Source organism: Galeopterus variegatus, unplaced genomic scaffold (assembly GCF_000696425.1).
Source record: "Galeopterus variegatus unplaced genomic scaffold, G_variegatus-3.0.2 Scaffold9411, whole genome shotgun sequence".
Classification (NCBI taxonomy): Eukaryota; Metazoa; Chordata; class Mammalia; order Dermoptera; family Cynocephalidae; genus Galeopterus; species Galeopterus variegatus.
Genome location: NW_007735522.1, coordinates 40,904 through 64,428, shown reverse-complemented (window position 1 = coordinate 64,428; position 23,525 = coordinate 40,904). Strand labels below are relative to the sequence as shown.

The following is a 23,525-nucleotide window of genomic DNA, read 5'->3' as shown; positions in this document are numbered from 1 at the left end:
GGAGGGCAGTGTAGACTCCGTCAGGGAGAGGGGAGTGGCGGCTGCCTGTGAGGGCAGGGCTGGGCATCGAGGGGTGAAGGCACACCCTGGGTAAGAGCGCTGGCTTTGTTCCTTCGGAGCCTTCGGAGCCATCTACTTCACACTTGGGCTCGTGGCTCAAGACACGGGGCATGAGCAGAGCAGGGGCAGATGCCACCCTAGTTGGGGGCTGTGAAGCAGGTGGGGCCTGGCAGGCTGCTTCAGCACACTCTACCCCCCATCACCAACACCTCCCTCCAGAGCCCGCACTGAAGATCGTGCGCCCCAACCAGGCAGGAGCAAGAGCTCAGTGGTGACAGACGCTTCAGGAGACCGGTGACACAGATGAAGTAGGGTCTAGGGAATTGGCCAGCAGTTGCTTGGCACTGACTTCCTGACAAGAGCAAAAGGAACTGTCTGGTGGCAGAGGCGCATCTGCCAGACCTGAGTGCTCTCTGGGGTTCGCATCCTGCTTCCTTTCTGTTTGGACGTTAAAGGCCTGCTCCCCCTCCAGCTGTCACACGACTGGGCTCGTATCCAGGCAACGGCCCTCTGCTCCCATTCATGCTGAGCAGCAGGGAGCTGCAGCTTGCTTGCTTTCCATCGCCTTTGGGTCCTGCCCTGCACATCCTCCCCCTCTGCCAAGCCCTGCTCATCCCACCCGGGCCTCTGGATCTTCCTGAGTCTGCAAGAAGGGGAAAGGGGGCTCTGTACCTTGCCACGTGGGGGCCAAGATGTTCCTGTTCCCCACAAGCCTTCTTCAGAAGCAACGGGACAATGACTACCGAGTGCACATGTGGGCTCCCACGATAAGAGCTGCTGGGTCCCCGCCTATTGGTTAATCTTCTCCGGCATGGGTTTCCCAAGGCAGGGAAGAGTGGGTTTGAAGCTGATATTTGGCTTGGTGGAAATACAAATGATATTCTTGAACTGGGATAACTCTATCGGGTTGTGGGAGAGGGGTCTGGCCTCCCAAAATGCCACATCCGGAGGCTGATGAGGCGGCTGACAAGTCACGTTGCCCTGCATACGACGGCGGGATGCTTCATGTGCAAAGCTGGGGGGGTGGGGGAGGGAAAATCAGCTCCCCAAGCTGGGGCTTGTTTCTAATTCTTGTCTTCAGAGGGGGCACCTATAAAACTAATGAAACTAACCAGAAGCCCCTTGTGTTTAAAGGGAGACGTTTTACCCAACCCCGGTCACATCTGAGGCTTAATTCTGTCACCGCCAGAGGAGGCAGGGAGGTGAAGGCGGCTGCTGCGAGGCTGCCTGTTTACTGAGTCAAGACATCGGCATCGGCAGCCTGCTGGCCCCTCACACACTCCCCTTGTCCTGACAGCTGGGGTTTTCCAGCCTTGGCTCAGCATGTGAGGCAGTACAGCTTGCCAGCTTAGGGCAGAAACCTACTCTGTGTTAACTAGCAACAGCCTTTCCCCAGATGCCAGGACACATGGGCAAGGGATGTGTTGGGAACCCTGATGGCCTAACCCTGCCCAAGTGTTCTGGGCTGCAGGCAGGCCCTGTGCTGCTGCTCGATTTGCCAGAGCAGTGGCCACTAGGGACTCCAGCTTTGGAATGGCTCAGTGAAGCCACCCCCTCCAGATGGAGAGGTCAGGCTGAGACCACGACATGCATGTGAGGGGCCGCGCAGAGGGCCAGGCACGCGGCCAGCTGCTCGCTCTGCAGCCTGCTCCCGGCCCAGGCCCAGTGCACGTCCTCAGCAGAGCCAAGGGGCCTCAGCAGCAGCCCTAGGAGAGTGAGGGTGGGGCTGAGAGTTCTGCAGGGCTGGACAGAAACCCTGTGTGACCAACGCTCTGCCTTCCTTGGACATAGGTCAAGTAGGCAACATGCTTTGTCCACTACCAGGAAAAAGAAAGTGGAAGAAAGATTAAACTCAGAAATTACACTCAGAATTGATTTTTATGTCTCCACAAGTCGTTTCTGTGTTTGAGTCATGTAGAAAATCACAAAACCTTCTTGCCTCTTCTGAGCATGCTGTATCCACAGCTGGTTCACTTCTGGACACCACGTGTCCACTCGGAAGCAAGAGCTTCCTTCCGGAGACAAGCTCAACTCAGGGTCAGTGCACAGGCCTTCATGCTGGGCCTGTTCCCATAGCCCTCGCCTTCTTTACCACCTGACATAGTGGTAAATAACAGAGGGCTACGCCTGGGTTGTTGCACAACAGGGAACGGGCAGAAGCCTCAGATCCTGACCACCTGGGCGGCGGCACAGGGGCTGCGTCTCTCCTCCCCAGGCTTGTTTGGCCTCCTGAGGCAGAGTCGGCCGAAGGTGCCTCCCACCTGGCCTTTGGTGAGGCGCCCGGGATTCACGCAGACACAGCCGAGGACGTCCTGGGAAGGAAAAGAGAAGACAGGGAGTTTGGAGAGGCCCTGAGCTAACTGGAGACTGACACGAAAAAGTAGGAATCATCGGATGGTTAGACCCAAAGAGTTTTATAAAAAGGAAACGAAGGCAACCAGACACATTTTCAGTCAAATATGTTAACTTATTACCAGAAAACTTTGAATTCCTTTTGAGTCTCTGAAGCGGAATAAAGAATGAGGTGACCTGGCAGGAGGACAATCAGTTCGCAAACTCAGAGACAAATTTGATCTAGCTCTTTATTGTTTTCCCATGTGAAAAGGAAATTTCCTCTCAAGGTTGAACTGGCTCTGGTTCAGCAAGAGGGGACTGGTCTGGGTGGATTCCCCGTGAGGGACCCAATCCTGACATGGGCAGGGCCTTGGGGTGGCACAGATCATAATGACCTGGGAGCTTCTTTAAAGTATTCTCGACTGGGCCTGATTGGAGGTCATAGAGTGCAGGGGGAGGGGGGGGGACAGGCGAGTTCATATGTGAAATGTCCAGGTCATCCCGACGTGGCCCTGTGAGGGCATAGTTTGAGGGCCTTCCTCCTCATCACCTGGGCTCCTGTTCTCAGGGGGAGGGGGAGAGGAGCAGGGGGCACTGTTTACTCAAGCACTTTGCTGACAGATTTGTTTTCTAATCCCACCTCTCCCCAAAAGAAACACAGCCCCAGGGCTGGGTTGCCGAGGTCACCATCCCCATCAGTGGACCCCTGGAGGGTGAGTGTCAGGTGGTCTAGAAGGGAAAGTCAAAGACTAGTTCTGTTGTTTCCGGAGAAAAGCAGAGTTTAAACGCACCTTCACAAAGTACCTCAGCTCTGATGGGATTATGAAGACATCTGGGGTGACAGGCAGCTGTGCATAGGCATAGCAGTTCTCATAGTCAATGGCCATGTCTTCCTGGGGAGGGTAGAGCGGGTAATAGCTACAGAGATGGAGAGAAACAGTCAGCAGAGGCTGATTTGGGGTCCCCCTCCCAGACAGATCCCCTCTGACACTGGCTTCCATGCTGCTCGCATTCACAGACTGACTTTTTCTGTTCTGTTTGGGGGGACAGAACATGGGCTTTTCATCACAAGAGAGGCTGATTTGGGGTCCCCCTCCCAGACAGATCCCCTCTGACACTGGCTTCCATGCTGCTTGCATTCACAGACTGACTTTTTCTGTTCTGTTTGGGGGGACAGAACATGGGCTTTTCATCACAAAGTGAAGTTCCCTGGTAGTGGCCTGGTGAAGGCTCTCACAATCAAGTCTGTCACAGCTCTGTGCCCCAAGTCTTCTCTTCATGGGCAGGTGATTCTGGCAAGAGAGCTCACCTCCTCTGGGTCAGGATATGCCTGAATATTCTGCTGAATCTGTCTGAAGTTCCAGAAGAACTGTGGAAGGAAGGCAAGCAAGAAATGGAACACAGAGCCTTGTTTTCAGCCCATTTCTCTTAAGGGAGGATCCTAGGATTTAGTAATCTAGAGAGAAGCTAAATGGCCAAGACAAGACACAAGAGGACAGTCTGCAGAAGTTTAAAGACCCACCCACAAGTATCTTGGTCTGTTCCCACTTGAGAAGGGAAGCAGGACATAGGGTTGAGAAGGGAAAGAGCAGGGATCCTTTGTAATCAAGATCAAGGACGGTCCTGAGCCAGCACCGCATAGTGCAAGAGGACACAGTCTGCACCATGAGGCTAGCACGGGGCTGGGCTGACCCCGCGTCTCAGTCCTCAGCCAACAAGCACATGCCCATCTCGCTTAACACAGGAACTGCTTCTCACGTTCCTTCCCGGCAAGCATGATGGAAAAAATGCCCTGCTGAACCTAAACTCAACAGATCTGGCTGGGTCTGATTCCCTGGAGAGCCACACACTGCTGTGGTGATGGAGAAAACCCTTCAGAGTAAACTCACAGTTCACCCTCCACAAATAGGAATACCCACACTATGGAGGTAAATTTAGGAGGTGGAGAAAAGCAGAGTAGAGAAGAAAATGGAGGTGAATGTCTACGCCTGTAAATGAAGTTCAAAACAGAACAGACAGGGTTCTCTGGGGTCTCAAACATTGTTTAGATAAAAGCGGCCAAAGGGTTTGATGAAAGTGCTGATCTCAGAACTTGCCGGTCAAGACTGTCACACAGCCCCTTTATGTTCTTGGCCAAGTAAAAGACCAGGATCCAGAGAGCCAGCCATCTTGCTTGCTGGCCTGGATTATGCTTCTTACCTACTGATCTCCTCGGCTCCCATGTGGAAGAGCAGATCTGTGGATGTCAAGCCAAAGATTGCTCCATTTATGGAGAGGCTGCAGGGCTCAGAGACGAATAGTACTCGCTAAAATGAGGAGTTGAAACAAACATTTGCACACCAAAGCTAGAAACTTCTTCCCAATGAAAGTGGGGAGTCTCTAAGGGATGGAGAGACCACTGAAATGGGGGACCCAAACCCATGTGCAGCAAACTCACAATCACCTTTGCCTGTTCAAAAATGGAGTTTAAGATTCGAGTGGTATGCTTGCCCTTAAAAGGCCTCTCCACCCTCCCCTTCAGGGCCAGAGCTGGGCCACCCATGTCATGTTGGTTCTGGTTGCCTGCTGGTCAAGGAGGGGGTGCTGGTACCTTTTTGTCCTCTCGAGAGAGATCAGAGTAGCTGAAAGGCGGCTGTGGGTACACAGGCTCGTGGTGCACATCTCTCAAGGACGGGACAAAGACAAGGTGGGAGGCGGAGCTACTTTGTCAAAAAACAAACAGAAGAGGGATAAATGAGTGCAGTTGAGTTAGAATAGCTGGGCAACAGATTTAAGGCATCAAAGACTGTTACAAGACCCTCCTCCCAGGGAAGAATTTTGGAACCGAAGTCTGCTATGAAGAGAGATGCCATTTCCCATGGGATACTGTGACAGATAATTTGTTCTAATTTACACACATCCATCCTCATAAAGCTCCAATCACCCGGGACAGTTTCTCATTGCTCTGTGTGGCATTCCAACGGAGAGAGGATAGGAACTATTGTTTGGTAATAAGAGGGGAGAAGAAACTGAGATCTAGAAAACCTAGAAAAACAAGGATTTGATCAAAGAACCAGAGCCTCAGAACCAGAGCTAAAACCAAAGTCCTGACTCTATCTGAACAGATATAGTCTGTAGGCATTAAATAATCTCCAACACACAACTTGGTAAAGTGAGTGAAGCTGGGGACTCTTAGGGAGAAACCAGGCATGCTGATCAAATCTCAAGCCTGCCTTAGTAGTCACAAGATCAAACTGAAACCTTGACTCATAACTTGGTAAAGTGAGTGAAGCTGGGGACTCTTAGGGAGAAACCAGGCATGCTGATCAAATCCCAAGCCTGCCTTAGTAGTCACAAGATCAAACTGAAACCTTGACTCACCAAACACTGGGCCATAGTTACTGGACAACGAAGACACAGACATTTTCAGAGGGATGGGGAAGAACATGACATGCTCTTCTCTGAGCCAATGCACCCCTTCCCTCTCATATAGGGAAGTGCGATGCCCTCAGTTTTTGCTTCTGAGCAGACTGTCTTGCAAAAATGAAGGAAATATTTAACAGCTACTAAAAGCATAGATGACATCGGATGTTTTCTTTGATGGAGGCAGAAGGAGAATCTCTAGGGTTACAACATGTAAGTGAAGAAAGAAGCTATAACTCTAGGGGCCAACTGTTTATTTTCCCCAGCCACACAAAAGAGGAAAGGAAAAAAGTGCCGTTTCCTTGGTTCCCTTAGCAGTCCTTGGCAGAGGGGCCGATTATAAACCAGACAGGCGTAAACTTTGGGGGCATGTTTAAAACCCACCAATAGCTCTCACGTCCAGCTCCTTTCTCGCTTAAAATGTTGTGGCCTTTTCAAGCACAGTTATGGGTACTTTCACATGTGATAAAGGTGTTGGTGACTATTGTCACACTTATCACTTGTTTGTCATGCCTGCTCAAAGTGTAAACCAAGACTTCTGCAACAGAAAATGAGAATCTTAAGACCAAAGGTACTTTGTGTACAAGTTATAATGGCTTTGACATTGAGAAGTTCACTATGATCACCCAAGCTCACCACTTGGGTGCTAGATCTGGTAAAACACACCGGGGGTAATTTGAATGGGACCATCTGTACTGCAGAACCCAAGGACTCAAAGTCTCTGATGCAAAGGACTGAGGTGCAGCTGGCTGCTGCCAAAGGATGGAACTGCTCTGTTTCAGTGCAGGCTTTGGAAGAACAGTTAATAGTTAAGGAGGACACGGACCTCCTGCTCATGGTTATAAACTGGCTATGGGAGAGGGATCAGAAAGAAAGTCCCAACTATGCTCAGCATTGCACAGCTTCACACATCACGGTGGGCGGGTCCTCAGAGCTGCTCCCTGAAATAGAATGAGAACTCTGCAGGCTCTGCTCCGCTCCCATGAGGGAGGAGGTGCTTCCTGGCCAGTTCTGGCTTTTACTGATAAATTAGCTTAATGCTCTACATTTCTGACCCCTGGGGAGTAAAAAGAAATTCTCCACCTGAGGACTGTTTATATACTGTCTCTGGAAGGGTGGGCAGCTCTGCAGTCCGTGGCACACACTGGCCGCAGATGAATGTGCCTGGTGGTGCTGGGCACTCACCCCTAGTGTTACAATGCCTGGTCTGTTCTTTGTCACCACTGTCAATACCACATGAGGTGGGGAACCAAAACCAGAACCCAACCCCAAATTGAAAGCACCCAGACAGTGCTAGGGCACTGCTACACAGTCCTTGCCTATCCCCAAAGGCTGACAGAAGGGGGACAGAGCCCTTCCTCTTTTCTGGGGTGCGGTTATCTCCTGAGGACCTCGAAGCACTCTCCAGGTCTGATGAACTTGATACGGGACACAACAAATCTGGGGAACAAGAGGGAAGGTATCTGTGTCACCTTCACTTGAGGGAAGGAGGGAGGAAGGGGCAGAACCAGCCACGGGCTGTCCCTGGCACAACTCAAGTGTCCAACTCCAGGGTAAAGTTAGGAGGTGCTCTTTACCCAGGTCTGTGGTGCCTACCATACTGGCCCATGCTGCTGGTACAAGATAGTATTACCACTAATCAACTCTGGAATCAGTTCTCACAGCCAAAAGGTGGAAGATTATACATCTGGTTTTAAAACCTTTGTTACAGACTTGTTTTTAAAAGCTTAGCCTCAGGAATGTTTGTTTTTTATGAGCACAGTTACAGGCAAGCAAAGCCCGTGAGAAGATCTACCACCTATACCAATTTCTTGCAAACCTTGGCATAGAGGAAAAGGGACAGGAATTGAGGATGTCAACTTCCTCAATAACTTTCTACTTCTGGCTGTAGACACTTCCTGGAATAGTGACTGTCCTCTTGAATTAGAACTGCACACTCTTTCATCACTGCTGTGGCTGTTCACAGCTCCTTCCGTCTGATCTATGGCAAGGACGCAAGATCCCCCATCTCCCTGAGAGTCTGTACCACCCCGCGCTCCAGCCATGTAACATGGGGAAGCACCGACCCAGGGAGAACTGGGGCTCACCCCAAACCAATCGCTCACACAATGAGATGTTTTGGGCCTCACAGGATTTCACTGTGTAAGTCATCAGACACTTCTCGGTCATCCTGGAAAGATTCCCATGGAATATTAGTTTATACAAAATGGAGTGAGAAAAAGAAGTAAGAAGAGAGAGAGCAAGGAAAGAGTGAGAGTCTATGTAGTTTTTTCTTTTCAAGTATGTTTATCTTTGTGTTTTACAAAGATGTCTCTTAACTCAGCATCTGTGCACTTAAAGTTCAAGGGTTCTATCTGATCTCAGTAGTTAAAAAAGATGAACAGTTTCAGTTTCTTAATGGCAAGACCTGGAAAAACCTAGGAAGCTTAAGACTCCGTCCAGTATTTTGAATTCTGACCTTCTTGTCCCTTCAATAACTGTTCGTAGACATTGCTTGAAAACGTCTTCAAATGGACTCGTCAGTAGACAGTTCTGCAAGAAAGGGAAGAAGACAGAGGATGGGTACTGGTGTTCACTCACTTGTCTAACATTTGCTAGATGAGCCTAAGACATTGGCTGTGGGGTTTGCAGCTGAAGGCAATGCAGAGGTGAAAAAGACGTGGTCTCGCCTGCAGGAGCTGGGTCAGGCAAGGGCAGGAGAGGAGATGAGGGAAAAATAACCCTCTTAGAGAGCTGGCTGGTCAGCTCAGTTGATTTGAGCACGGGGGTTTGCAGCTGAAGGCAATGCAGAGGTGAAAAAGACGTGGTCTCGCCTGCAGGAGCTGGATCAGGCAAGGGCAGGAGAGGAGATGAGGGAAAAATAACCCTCTTAGAGAGCTGGCTGGTCAGCTCAGTTGATTTGAGCACAGTGTTATAACGCCAAAGTCAAGACACCAGCCAGCTACCAAAAAGGAAAATAAGAAGAAAAAGAATCCTCTTGAATGTAAGCTGAGAGAGAAACTAAAAGGAAGAGTGCTTTGAAATCTTTTTCATGGAAAGTCAAACATCCTGAGACAAAGGGAAGGAGGCCCTGGCCCTTGGCCATGGAGATGCCCCAGGAAGGGACATTTGTGCAGCTCCATGACCCACAGAAACCTGCATTTGTGCTAGTGCTCTTGTGCCTTTGTGCCAAGTGTCACAAAGGAACATTAACACTGATACATTTCCCTCCCCTGGCTTCCAGACAGCCTTGTATTCTGGTGAAATTGCCCCCAAATTCAAGATCTTTAAAAATTAAAACTGCCCTGCTACAGTTTTTCTGATTAGCCACAGGATTAATTTAGCTTTGTTACTGATGTGGGATAAACTCTAAGAGATGAACATAAAAGCGAGGGCCTGACAGAATGCAAGTAGCCAGTACCCCACCTCCCCACCCCCCAGCCCAAGTCGCTTACCTCCACCTGTTCATGTTTAGCATCCAGGAAAGGACCGAACTGCACATAAGCCCGAATGGAAGAAACAAAGGCACCGAAAGAACAAATCAGTATCACATGTGTCTGTAAACGCCTTCAGGTAACCTCTTCTAACAGTTCTCTGTCCAGGGTCCATCTGTCCCTCCAAGGCTGCCTGGAGAGCCTGGGGACAGTTAGCAGATGGGGCAGGGGCGCCTAGCCAATTTCACAGGCTGAAGCATGTGAATCCCAGACAGAGGGAGGCTCCCAGGGCCCCACAACCAGTACTGTCACCACCATAACACTGGGCTTTTTTCTGACTTTCTAAACCTAGCAAGGGAAATCAACCACTAAGCTACGAGTAGTACTTTGAGTTTTAAAGAGATTAGTTCAGAAGTTGGAGTAACGAGACAGAGAGAATACTGTAAAATCAATAAAGGGTGGCAAAAAAATGTTGGGCTTTTAGATATACTGAAGGCCTATAGATCATGTACAGCTCTCCAAAGATGTAGATTAAGAACTAAAAAACATTTTGGGCCGGCCCCGTGGCTCACTCGGGAGAGTGCGGCATTGGTAGCACTGAGGCCGCAGGTTCAGATCCTATATAGGGATGGCCAATGCGCTCACTGGTTGAGCATGGTGCAGATCACACCGTGCCAAGGGTTGCGATTCCGTTACTGGTCAAAAGAAAAAAAAAAAAAAAAAAGAACTAGAAAACATTTTTAAAAAGGAGAGACTGACATGCTTCCTAAAAATTTAGAAATGCATTAAGACCCTTTTCTAGGGCCGATTCCCCAGTTTTTCCACTGGTGCTTCCCCGCATGAAGCTGTCCCAGGATTCCTACAAGGATGCAGACATCCGGCCGGTCGTGGTTGATGACGGTAATCAGGTCAAGCAGGGGGTCGTACGTGATGCTGTCAGATGTGGTGTATGGCCCACAGGCAACCAGGACTATGATTTGCTCAAAATCTAAGGCAGAAAGGATTGTAAGGCTTTGATTAGAAGAGGATTGATATTGGGATGGTAGGAGAAGAAAGGGCAGTTAAGGGAAAAGGCCACGGGATTCAATTTATTGAGTCTCTTTATGTGTGCAACTCTGGGGATCTGAGATGAGGAAGACCTCATCCCTGTCCCCCAAGAGTACTCCACCAGGTGGTAGAGACAGACAAGTAGGAAAGTAACTAGAGCACATAGTAGGCACTCTGCTAGCAGTGCACAAGTAATGTGAGGAAGGTGGCAGTCAGGAAAGAGTTTGTGAAGCTGAGATTTGCTAACACTTGAGAATTTTCTGGGAGCCAGGGCAAGGCAGGGTATAGAAAAGCACTGAGACTTGACTGTGCTCAGTGTTAGGGAATATCTGGTGGCAGTGTGACTGGCAAAAGAGGGGTACTGATGAGTCAAGAAAGACAGGTGAAGGTGAAAGGCCTGCAATGGGAGACTAGAGGGTGATGGGGCGCAGGGCATCTGTTGTTTTGGGCCATATACCACCCATCGCCCTTTTTCTAACAGCAGCTGCTTTCCTTTTGAAGAATAAGCCCTCTCCTCAGGTGGCAGTCAGATGGGACTGTATTTTATTAGGTGCTCTGTCTTCTTCTAGTCAATGGGAGCATGTGACCCAGTTTAGGTGGTTCACACCCTCCTCCTAGGATCTGGAATCTCAAGATGAACTATCCAAGGTGTAGAGCTAGGGCTGGGTCTGGAGCTCACAGACGCCTCGAGCCCATTCACAAACCCTTCACACGCAGGTCTATGAGCTAGATAACCGGCAAAAAGGTCCCTGGAGCCTTGGTTGAAGTAGGAATAGTCTTTATTCAGCACACACACGTCTAAGAGATAAGCAGGACAAAGAGAAACTATAAACTTAACTGCTACTGGCAAAGTCCAAAGGAAAACCGAGCAGCTGCCAGCAGAGTAAACATGCTATTTTTAGACGTGAGCTCTGCCCACCAGCTTCTGCTTCACAAACTGAAGAACACACAATAGTAGCAAACTAAAAAGATACGTGGGTGCACAAGGGCACTAACTCCACCCACATGCAACTTGTTTACAAAGAAATGTGCTGCACGACACCCAACCGGACCTGAGGCGAGGGAGCCTGACCAAATTATTCTATTTTCCCCACACAAGGACAGAATAGATTGGAGCTGACCTATTCCAGCCAGGTGCCTGGATGCTACAGCTGGGAATTCCTGCTATCTGGACACTAGAGTTGCTAGGCCCTAATCCTGGTTCCAAGCCTAAGTTTCTAGCTACCTGTCCAGTCTGTGAACTACCTGGATTTCCCCAAATTCTCTTTTCCTTAAGTTAGTCTGAGCCAGTTTCTGTAGCTTATAACAAAAAAATCCAAAGATCCTTGACTTCTTAACATACAGTTGTTTAGTTTCCTATTGCTGCTGTATCAAACTATCACAAACTTAATGGCTTAAAACAAAACAAATATATTATCTTACATTTCTGGAGGTCAGAAGTCCTAAAATTGAGGAGTCAGCAGAGCTGCGTTCCCTCTGGAGGCACTAGGGGAGAATCCATTTCCTCGCCGTTTCTAGCTTCTAGAGGCCACCTGCATTCCTTGGTTCATGGCCCCATCCTCCATCTTCAAAGCTAGCATTTCTAACCTCTCTGACTGATCCTCCTGCCATCTCTCTTACGCTTCTAGAGGCCACCTGCATTCCTTGGTTCATGGCCCCATCCTCCATCTTCAAAGCTAGCAGCATTTCTAACCTCTCTGACTGATCCTCCTGCCATCTCTCTTACGGGGACCCTGTGATTACATTAGGTCCACCTGGATAATCTCCTCATGGTAACATCCTTAATCACACCTGCAAAATCCCTTTTACCATATATGGTAACAGATTTGGATTCTGGGGATTAGGGAGCCACTTTTCAGTCTACTACAGCAGTAATGCCATGAATTGAGATAGAGAATTCAAAGGGAAGAGTAAGTTTTGTGTAGTGGTGGGGCAGGAGTCAAAGCTAAGTTTGGTTCTGAAGTGCCTATAGGAGATGTAAGCTCTAGAGTAAACAGTAAGTGCCTGGAGGACAAGGTCCACGTCTTATTCTACATCTCCACGTGCGCCTAGCTTAATCCCTTGTACAGAAAAAGCTTAGCCACCCATTAAATTGCTTCCAAAGGCTGCCTGGCACACAGCTCAGGCGCCTGGCACCTCAACCATGTTAATTTCTTTTCACTACCTGAAGTTGATCTAACACCACCATGCCACCCTTGCCCCCATTAACACGTATTTTCTGATAGAATGTGCAATGTCATAAACTTCTAAATTTCAGTCTTGATTCTAAGTCATCTCTTAAGAATGACCTTGCACACTGTTAATGTGCATGGGGTGTTGACAGTATGCTAGCATTGGCTTTCTTACTTCTAATCCTTTACGGTGTTACACTTTACAAAGATGCTTTGAAATATTTTGAAGCAAAGTTTGGCAAAATTTCTTTTTGTGTTTTTCCCATCTAGATTAGTTACCACATAACAAAAGGCCTTCTTAGAAATTGTTTTTTCTGGGGGGCGGGGCTGATGGCTTGTATGAGGATCCAAGGAACTTTAATAAACTTTTTATTTTGGAATAACTTTAGAATTGTAGAGAAGTTGCAAAGAACAACAAGCGTTTAAACTGTGCGGGTTCACTTATATGTGGATTTTTTTCAATAAATACTGTATAGTACTGTAAATGTATTTTCTCCTTCTTATGATTTTCTTTTTCTCTTTTTTTGGTGGCTGGCCGGTACGGGGCCCCTTGACGGTGGTGTTATAACACAATTCTCTAACTACCTTATGATTTTCTTAATAATATTTTCTTTTTTTCTAGATTATTTTATTGTAAGAATACAGTATATAATAAATATAACATACAAACTATGTGTTAATCGACTGTTATCGGTCAGGCTTCCAGTCAACAGTGGGCTATTAGTTGTTAAGTTTTTGGGAAGTCAAAAGTTCTTCATGGATTTTCAATGGCACAGGGTTGGGGCGGAGAGGTCCAACCCCTGTGTAGTTCAAGAGTCAATTGTACAGAGTCCCTGTATATCTTTCACCTGGTATCCCCTAATGTTAACATCTTACATAACCATGTTATATTTGTCATAATTAAGGAATGAACACTGGTATATTACTGTTAACTAAACTCTTGGCTTTAATCAGACATCACTAGTTTTTCTACCAGTGTCCCTTTTCTGTTCCAGGATACCATATTGCATTTAAAGAGATTCTTTTTTTAAACTGCACATCTTTTTTCTTTTCAAAGTAACCTTTAAATACCTGTTAAATATTATTTAATAACCTGTTAAACATTAGTCTTTAAACGATATGCTTGGTGTAGTCAGAACCCAGGTGATAACACTAACAATGCTCATTAGGCTCTGACCCAGTGGCCTTGAGACAAAGGGCCTGTGAGTCCACTAATTCGGCTGTGCCTTACTGCTCAGCCATGGTGCTCTGAAACAGCTTTTGCAGCTTTCTCAGAGCCTGAGGACCTACACTCCTGTACCCTCATTGTTGGCAAAACAATTTTTGAACCAAAACTTACCTCCATCCTCTTCGGTGGGCTGATAAAATGGAAGTGGCACACCCTGAAAAACAGGAGAAAAGTTCAACTAAGGTCCTGCACCAGGCATACCCTTGGTAAGGAAAGGGGTGGGCACTGAGTGGGAGGTGCTTGCAGGTGTGTGGGGGAGGATGGCAGGGAGGGGTGAGAGAGAGAAAGAAGGAAGGGCCTCTGTTTTGCTCCTTGGAGCTAACAGCATACAGAGCTGATGGACCTACCATTTTTCTATACTGTTCAGAGGGACAAAGAGACTCAGGTAATGGGGATCATTGCTAAATCCTCATGAAACATCCAGCAACAAGTGGGAGCAAAACAGGTGCCTAAATTATCAATATGCTTCTAGGCAAGGATGGGAAAGAAGGGTATCCTCCTACTTTTCCTAGCATTCTATGAAAATCTGTGTAAGATTGTTGCCTAGAGCAGGTATAGGTAAACTACAGCCCATGGGCCAAATCTGGCTGCAGTCCATTTTTGTAAATAAAGTTTTATTGGAACACAGCCATACTCAATCATTTACAAGTTGTCCATGACTGCTTTTGCAATACAATGGCAGAGTTGAGTCATTGTAGACCATTGAGACCACATGGCCTGCAAAGCTGAAAGTATTTACTGTCTGGTCCTTTATGAAAATAGTTTGCAAACCCCTGGCCTAGAGGTAGGTTCCTACTCTATAGATAAAGAACCTGACTGACAATTAAACAGTATCTTAAAAAAGGACCAGTTTCTGGAATAGAATGGTCTGTGCATATTGTGCCTGGAGCAAACCAGGAGGATTGGTAGGGGAACATACCTCGTAAAGTTTAGTGGCAACAAGTTTTCTACCAGTGGTGTTGATTCCTTCCATAATTACAACCTGAAAGACAAGAAACAAAACAGGATTGCTAACCAGGGTAGATAAATGAGAGGTTGAAATAAATTATTTTGATGCACTTAAAAGTATTGTCAGGGCTGGCCAGTTAGATCAATCAGTTAGAGCATGGTGTTATAACACCAAGGTCAAGGGGGTTCAGATCTCCATACTGGCGAGCTGCTAAAAAAAAAAAAAAAAGTATTGTCTGGGTAGTCTTATTGTGTAATCATAAACTTATGACATTTTTCTAGAAAACAAGTTAAGGGGGGTGTATTAGTAATAATAATTATGCTCTACACGAATGATCTAATTTTCACAACAATCATATGAGGTACGAATTATTACTCCCATTCTATGGATATAGACACTATGGCTTAGAAGGCTAATTACCTTGTCCATAGCCACACATCTTACGGGGTGGAGCTGGAATTCTAACCTGGATGGTCAGATCCCAGAGCCAAGGTCAAAGCATTCAGGGGAAAACCAGAAACCCTACAATGGTGTCAGCTCTTGGGCCTATGCTCCAGCCATACCTCAGAGATAGAAACTGAAGAGCAGCTGCCCACAGCACAACACACATATTACAGATGTAAATAGTACCTCTGCATGCTGGTGGGGATTGCTCCAATCTCACCTGTCCAGGAAACAGAGAATATTCATTGAGGTCAGATAAATCCACTGGAATCTGAGCGCCAGAGGAGTGTTCCCGGTCTCCCTCAAGAATCACTGACTTGTTGTTCAGCTTCCCATTGCTATCACAGCCAATCTGGCCCAGCAGAGTGACAGGCTCCTACAGAAGGAAGGTGGCAACATAAGAATGACAGCCTTTGGGACAGGAGCTCAAAATCTGCAGTCAACAGGGTGAACAATAAAACAAACCCCAAACAAATACAGTTGGTCCTCCACATCTGTGGGGTTCAACCAACTGCAGATTGAAAAAAAAACTGCACCTGTACTGAACATGTACAGACTTTTGTTTTCCTTTGTCATATTCCCTAAATGATACACTGTAACGTAGTACTTACATTGAATTAGATATTATAAGTAATCTGGAGATGATTTAAAGTATATGGGAGGGTTCAGATCCCTATCCTGGCCAACTGCCAAAATAAGAAGGAAAGTATATGGGAGGACCTGCATACCTACACCATTTTATGTCAGCAACTTGAGTATTCACAGATTTTGGTATCTGCAGGAATTCCTGGAACCAATCCCCGACAGATACCGAGGGATGACTGGCACTCTTTCGGCAGGGCATCAATCTGACCCTGAGGTGACCCCAGCATCACCACTGACTCTCATGGGTAGGACTCTTAGAGGGTATCTAATCCACCCAACCACCCAACACTTGGGCCACTCTAGGTGGCTGCCTAAAAGTGAGCATCTCTACTTAAGGGGAACCTGTCCCCCTCCAACCCCCCTACAGGCAACTGCATCTCTGTATAGCTGTAACTTAATAATAGCTAACATCTATTTAGCTTACGAAATACCAGTCACTGTTCTAAAAGCATACATATACTAACTCGCTTAATCTTCACAACAACATTAGGTAGATATTATTGTACCCATTTTACAGATAAGGAAAATAAGCAACAGAAAGGTTAGATAATTTAGTCAAGGTCAAACAGTGGGAGAAACCTGGGCTTGAGGCCCAGAAATTTGGCTCCAGAGTCATGTCCTTACTGCACTGCCTCTTAACAGGAAATTCTTCGTTAGCTGAGCTGAAATCTCTCTCTGCATGGCTTCCTCTGTCCTGTTCCCATTCTTGGGAGCAAAGAGAGGAAATCTAATCTTTCCCACATGATTGTGCACCCCTGCTTCCCCTCTGCCACTTCCTCCCAATTCCTCCAAAGCTTCCTATATGACACGGTTTTGCACATCTTCCCCAACCAGTCATTCTTCTCTAGGTGCAAACATATGTCAAAGGTACCTTAAAGAATCTTCTAGAACATGCCTCTCCTTAGATTAAAAAACATTCTAGAGAGAAAACACCAGTACATATGACAGATTAAACCATGATGTAAAGATACTATTAGCAGCAGTTGGTCTATAACAACAGAGACCAAACTAGGGGAGAGACCAGGAATCACTGTCTAGATATTGAGACTCTGCAAATCCCACCCTTCCACTGTCCTCATATCTGGAGAACTGAACGCTTCTCTTTGTGGGAAATCTCCCAGGGCTCCCTGCCTCACCACTAAGGGGTACAAGGCCTTCAGTATGCTTATGGGCAAGACTCTAACCTAGGTGGGAAGAAAATAACTTTGTCATCACAAAACCAGACAGCATTTGTAAGTCAGAGGGACCCATTTTACCAAATTCAACCAAGATAGATGTTCTAATTAGAATGCAGACAGTAAGTGAAAAAGGAAGCAAGAAGGATGCCCAGTCACCATTGATCCACATATGTAATATTAATCAGTGAGAACTATTAGAGCCACGCTTACTTGTGCTGGGACCAGAAGAGGAGTAAAAGCCTCAATCTTGTAGTGCTCCTTGAGTTCACTGCCAAGTTCTTCTATCTTACAGGTCAGAACTACAATCCCAGAGGTGAAGAAGTGCTGTATTTAAGAAATTTCACTTGCCAAGAAGAGAATATACGGCACATTGTCAAATATTAAAGTCAGTCATTTTATACGAGCAGGAAAGGTGCCTGGGGCATCTGGCCAGTTTAAACCTTCTAAAGCCCTAGCCCATTTTCCGATATCTGGTTGCTGAATCTGGCCTTCCATTTGGCCACAAGAAATCACATGGCACAATCCTAGGGAGTTGGCATGAATTCCCACCCCTCACCCCTTAGTCTTCCCTTTACTAAGGTCATTACTGAGGTTTCAGGGAAGTTAAGGCCAACCTGGAGAGGGCTTCTGAGGAAGAAGCCATAAATGCCTTTAAGCCGAATTCCTTTACACAGTTCAAGTTTTCATTACTGGGAATGATTACATGCTTTTAAAATTTTTTTAGCAAAGTGATGTGACTTGGGGGCTGGCCGGTTAGCTCAGTTGGTTGGAGTGCAGCCTTGTAATACCAAGGACACAGGTTCAGATCCCCAAACCAGCCAGCCACCAAACAAACAGACAAAAAGTGATGTTACTTGGGAGAAGTACTGATAATATACCCAATGTCCCTCAACTAATAGGGCACCCATGAGGACATCTACCAATTTATACATTCAAAGACCAGTCTCGCTGAAGCTTTGTTACTTACTCTAAACCGTTCAAGGTGGTTTTATATCCACCAGAATTTCAAAGGGAAAAGGAATCACCTTCTCGAATGTCTGAGAGCTTCTGGAACATGAATTTGTATCTCCCGGTTAGTGGCTCTGGACACCCTATGACCTTCAGGCTGACGTTCCCAGCTCCTCCTCTCCCAGACCAAGACACTTCCTGTGCTGAGCCAAAGGAGGTAACCACTTCTCCTCGGTTATTTCTCGAGTTGTATTTCTGGGAGGGAGTAGCACTAATTGGAAGCAAAACAGATTAATATTGCTGCATTCATATCTAAAAGGAGAGAGGAATGAAATGAGGTTACCTTTGGAAATGAGAATTGGAGAAAAGTCAAGTTGGCTTCATATTTTATAAATCTATTGAGGTTAATGGGGTTGGACATACCCAGACCTTTAAGGAATTTCAGGAATGAGGGGCTGAGGAGTACCAGGGCAAGGAGCACCAAACATGTTTATAGAAGTTTAGAGACAGAAACATATTTTAAAAGGTTGTTGTTCTCCTGGCATTAAAAATAAACAAAGCAAAATAAAACCCAAACTCTGAACTGATTAAAAAGCAAGTTTCAAGTATTATTTTCTTTTCTTCTTATGAATTTTTAGTATTTATCATAACATCATCTAAGCCTGGAACTGTGGTCAAGCCAAAAGTTGCTGAACATATATAAAAATTCACTGGGCCGGCCCGGTGGCGCACTGCTGTAGTGCGCCGCTTGGGAAGTGCGGTGGCGCTCCCGCCGAGGGTTCAGATCCCACATACAGACCGGCCGCTCACTGGCTGAGCGAGGGGCGGGAGCAACACCAAGGGTTGCGATCCCGTGGCTGGTCCTGGTCCGGTACGGGCGCAACACTGAGGGTTGCAATCCATTGCCGGGCACGNGGGTTGCGATCCCGTGGCCGGTCCTGGTCCGGTACGGGCGCAACACTGAGGGTTGCAATCCATTGCCGGGCACGAAAAAGACAAAAACGAAAAAAAAAAAATTCACAATATATTTCAAAGTAGAAACAATAAAATGAAGTTAAGCAAATTAATCCACTTTCTCCAGTGTCTATGGAAGTAGAGATGTAATGATTTAACCATCAGCTTGTGAGCAAACATTCCCATTCTCCAAGGCTTAACTGACAAGTTCTCATGTTTCCACTCCCTGACTGGTAAATTACACGTCTAAGAACACAAGGATGTTGCTGACCTGCCTAGATGACAGTGAAGTTTTCTAATCCTTTGGCTATGAACATAATGTACAGAGAGGTCTACTTTAAATAGGCCTTGTTCAGTGCACTGAAACTCTGCAGGAACCAGTTTTACATGGGGCGCTAATGCAACTGGAGAGACTACAGAAAATGAGTTCAATTAATTACCTCTTCTCCAGTGTTGCCTCTACCTGAATAATTTAGGAGTTACTTTCATAAATTACAAAACCAGTTTCTGATGTCAGCTTTATTAGTGTGCATTAAAAAATGACTAGGCAGCTTAGTGCCAACTTCTCAGAGTTCCTCCCTGTGATGCTCTGTGGGACATCCATCACAGCAGGCCCTTTAATGCAATGAGACGCTCACACGAGGGCAGGTGTAAACAGACCTACAGGTTTCAAAGGAGTGTGCACTTAGAGAATGTAACTCCTGTAATGGTGCTGGCACATCTACATACCAGGTTTCAAAGATGCCCTTGTAAGTCTAGAAAGCTTGCTTCTGAAAACAGCTGGAGAATGCCCCAAAGTGGTAGTGGGCCACAATAAAGTCAAATTGTCCTTCAAAACCCAATGACTGCTCATCTTGAATGACTACAGAGCTTCTGTCATCGCCTTTCTAAAGTGACAGAACTGAAAAATCTTTTTTTTTTTTTTAAAGATGACCGGTAAGGGGATCTTAACCCTTGACAGAGCTTCTGTCATCGCCTTTCTAAAGTGACAGAACTGAAAAATCTTTTTTTTTTTTTTAAAAGATGACCGGTAAGGGGATCTTAACCCTTGACCTCGTGTTGTCAGCACCACGCTCAGCCAGTGAGCAAACCGGCCATCCCTATATGGGATCCGAACCCGTGGCCTTGGTGTTATCAGCACCACACTCTCCCGAGTGAGTCACGGGCCGGCCTGGAACTGAAAAATCTTAAGCTCTAGTTAGTCTAAAAGCACTGATCCAAAGTAGAGGTAGTGACTCCTGGCAGTTAGTACTTCCGTAAATGACTCTTTTTATGGCTCCTGAGCCTCATCCTGATGTAGCAGCACCTAAAAGCCTTTTTCTACTCAGCAGAGCACTTACCTATGGGAATGCTCTAACAGAAGACATGTCATTTAGGGATTTCAAAAAACCACATATGATCTTTATGGATTTATGTGCAATGGTGGCAGCAGGGATAAAATACCAATTAAGTCTGTGTAGATTCACAGTGACAAGAAAACTCTTAGAAACTAGTTGTAACCTGAGTGAGGAACAATAAACAGGTTACAAAACATTATGAACAAAGATATGTACTTTTCTTTTTAAAAATAAATACTTTATATTTTAAAAAAAAAGCAAGAAAAAACCAACACAAACTAACAGAAGCAGGTGAAAACCTATTTGCCTCTACTGGCAAGACATGTAAGACTCCTAAACTTCTGAATAGCCAAGTTGTTTTCAATAGAAGATATCAGTTCCTGATCTAGGAAACGAGCCCTACAAAAGTTGGTGGAAAGTGAGTTTCCTTAATTACTGTAAGAAACAGTAATTTTCCACAAAGGAAGAGAAGGCAGGGAAGGCAGAAAGCAATAGGCTTTCCATCCAATTCACTACTGATGTGCCGGTCCACCCCTGGTTAATAAGTTACTTTGTAGTTAGTCTCTATCAGATAGCCAGAGAAAGAGGAAGGAGGCCTGCTTTTTGCCCTTGAATTAATTATGATCCATACCTTGGAGAGAAACTCGATGGTGAAAGGAGCTGATGGGGGCTACGAGTAGACACACTCCTTTTTGTTAGGGGGGTTTCTGGGGTGCTGATAGCTCGCTTCTGAGAACCCTAGAAACAAAAAAGAAAACAAAATCCCTGTCATCCTAGACCCAAGTTGCTAATTAAGTGTACAGTTCCTTAGGAAGGAAAGGGAGAACGGTGTCCGACTGAAAGGCACAAAATAGGATTGGGTTGGTCCTCTTCTTAAGGCCTTGTCTTCCAAGCATAATCTCATAAAGAAATCTTCAACAACTGTAACCCAACATTCATCAGGACACTGTCCCCATTTTGAATGCAATTACGACAAAGCACAAACATTTTCCAAAAAGGATTGCCAGGTGGGCAATTTGTCCTGTCAAATCTTTCAAGTGTTCACTTTTTGTCCCCACCTCTCGTTGCTTTAGAACAGATACGAGTTTTGCAATGCATAGCATTTTGACCTGCGTGCACACATTTTCCTGAGAACGGATGGGACCACATTACAACTTATTTTGGCAAAGTCTACCACACATTTTCAAAATTAAAGAAGGAATGACTCCANAGAGCTTCTGTCATCGCCTTTCTAAAGTGACAGAACTGAAAAATCTTTTTTTTTTTTTTAAAGATGACCGGTAAGGGGATCTTAACCCTTGACCTTGTGTTGTCAGCACCACGCTCAGCCAGTGAGCGAACCGGCCATCCCTATATGGGATCCGAACCCGTGGCCTTGGTGTTATCAGCACCACACTCTCCCGAGTGAGTCACGGGCCGGCCTGGAACTGAAAAATCTTAAGCTCTAGTTAGTCTAAAAGCACTGATCCAAAGTAGAGGTAGTGACTCCTGGCAGTTAGTACTTCCCTAAATGATTCTTTTTATGGCTCCTGAGCCTCATCCTGATGTAGCAGCACCTAAAAGCCTTTTTCTACTCAGCAGAGCACTTACCTATGGGAATGCTCTAACAGAAGACATGTCATTTAGGGATTTCAAAAAACCACATATGATCTTTATGGATTTATGTGCAATGGTGGCAGCAGGGATAAAATACCAATTAAGTCTGTGTAGATTCACAGTGACAAGAAAACTCTTAGAAACTAGTTGTAACCTGAGTGAGGAACAATAAACAGGTTACAAAACATTATGAACAAAGATATGTACTTTTCTTTTTAAAAATAAATACTTTATATTTTAAAAAAAAAGCAAGAAAAAACCAACACAAACTAACAGAAGCAGGTGAAAACCTATTTGCCTCTACTGGCAAGACATGTAAGACTCCTAAACTTCTGAATAGCCAAGTTGTTTTCAATAGAAGATATCAGTTCCTGATCTAGGAAACGAGCCCTACAAAAGTTGGTGGAAAGTGAGTTTCCTTAATTACTGTAAGAAACAGTAATTTTCCACAAAGGAAGAGAAGGCAGGGAAGGCAGAAAGCAATAGGCTTTCCATCCAATTCACTACTGATGTGCCGGTCCACCCCTGGTTAATAAGTTACTTTGTAGTTAGTCTCTATCAGATAGCCAGAGAAAGAGGAAGGAGGCCTGCTTTTTGCCCTTGAATTAATTATGATCCATACCTTGGAGAGAAACTCGATGGTGAAAGGAGCTGATGGGGGCTACGAGTAGACACACTCCTTTTTGTTAGGGGGGTTTCTGGGGTGCTGATAGCTCGCTTCTGAGAACCCTAGAAACAAAAAAGAAAACAAAATCCCTGTCATCCTAGACCCAAGTTGCTAATTAAGTGTACAGTTCCTTAGGAAGGAAAGGGAGAACGGTGTCCGACTGAAAGGCACAAAATAGGATTGGGTTGGTCCTCTTCTTAAGGCCTTGTCTTCCAAGCATAATCTCATAAAGAAATCTTCAACAACTGTAACCCAACATTCATCAGGACACTGTCCCCATTTTGAATGCAATTACGACAAAGCACAAACATTTTCCAAAAAGGATTGCCAGGTGGGCAATTTGTCCTGTCAAATCTTTCAAGTGTTCACTTTTTGTCCCCACCTCTCGTTGCTTTAGAACAGATACGAGTTTTGCAATGCATAGCATTTTGACCTGCGTGCACACATTTTCCTGAGAACGGATGGGACCACATTACAACTTATTTTGGCAAAGTCTACCACACATTTTCAAAATTAAAGAAGGAATGACTCCAGGCAGATAACACAATTGAGCTCATACTTGGAGAGTAATTAGAAAACATCTCACTGATGGACACTTTTGGGATTTTTTTTTTTGGCTCATCAACAAGAATCCAAAGATAAGCCCAGAATGGAGGATGAAACCCACAGTGCTGAGATCTACCACTCCCTAAAGTCTAGGAGAACTGACTGTAACAGAGGAAAGACAAAATCCTTGTTTGGACAGCTAGCCTGCAGAAGCTTTTCCTGCCTTAGGGCTCCTCCTGGCTGTGTGTTTAAGTTATGCCATGAAGTTGAAAACTGGTGGCGACTGGAGGATGGAAAGAGAACAGATACAAAACGATCATTAAGTAGCTGCAATGGAAACTAGATTTAAAAAAAAAATGCTACCATCTTTATATAATAACCATTTTTGAATATTTCTTTCTAGTATTTTATTTCCAATTTAAAAAGTATAGAAACTGTAGTAGTGATAATCTTAGATTAAATATAAATCTTAGTTTAAGTATTTTATATACTGATTTTTCCACACTAAATTAATTATAAGGGGCTGGCGTGTGGCTCACTTGGGAGAGTGTGGTGCTGATAACACCAAGGCCTCGGGTTCGGATCCCTACATAGGGATGGCCAGTT

The 23,525-nt window shown here is 45.6% G+C and overlaps 1 protein-coding gene across 3 annotated transcripts in view; it reads right to left on the bottom strand.

The window, feature by feature from the left end:
- Positions 1 to 1,919: 1,919 nt before the first annotated feature.
- POLA2 (polymerase (DNA directed), alpha 2, accessory subunit) overlaps positions 1,920 to 23,525 on the bottom strand; it is a 32,412-nt gene continuing 10,806 nt past the window's right edge. For 2 of the 3 annotated variants that reach the window (XM_008593620.1, XM_008593622.1), the window contains 14 exons: positions 22,329 to 22,435; positions 17,897 to 18,090; positions 17,082 to 17,170; positions 15,269 to 15,424; positions 14,575 to 14,637; positions 13,767 to 13,809; positions 10,073 to 10,197; positions 9,231 to 9,269; positions 8,255 to 8,328; positions 4,985 to 5,093; positions 4,594 to 4,700; positions 3,704 to 3,763; positions 3,186 to 3,312; positions 1,920 to 2,372 (listed from right to left, as the gene is read on the bottom strand). In XM_008593620.1, the coding sequence (XP_008591842.1) occupies positions 2,223 to 2,372; positions 3,186 to 3,312; positions 3,704 to 3,763; positions 4,594 to 4,700; positions 4,985 to 5,093; positions 8,255 to 8,328; positions 9,231 to 9,269; positions 10,073 to 10,197; positions 13,767 to 13,809; positions 14,575 to 14,637; positions 15,269 to 15,424; positions 17,082 to 17,170; positions 17,897 to 18,090; positions 22,329 to 22,435 (1,443 nt within the window). In that variant the 3' untranslated portion in view covers positions 1,920 to 2,222. The remainder of the gene's footprint in view (positions 2,373 to 3,185; positions 3,313 to 3,703; positions 3,764 to 4,593; positions 4,701 to 4,984; positions 5,094 to 8,254; positions 8,329 to 9,230; positions 9,270 to 10,072; positions 10,198 to 13,766; positions 13,810 to 14,574; positions 14,638 to 15,268; positions 15,425 to 17,081; positions 17,171 to 17,896; positions 18,091 to 22,328; positions 22,436 to 23,525) is intronic. The other variant, XM_008593621.1, reaches the window with a different exon arrangement.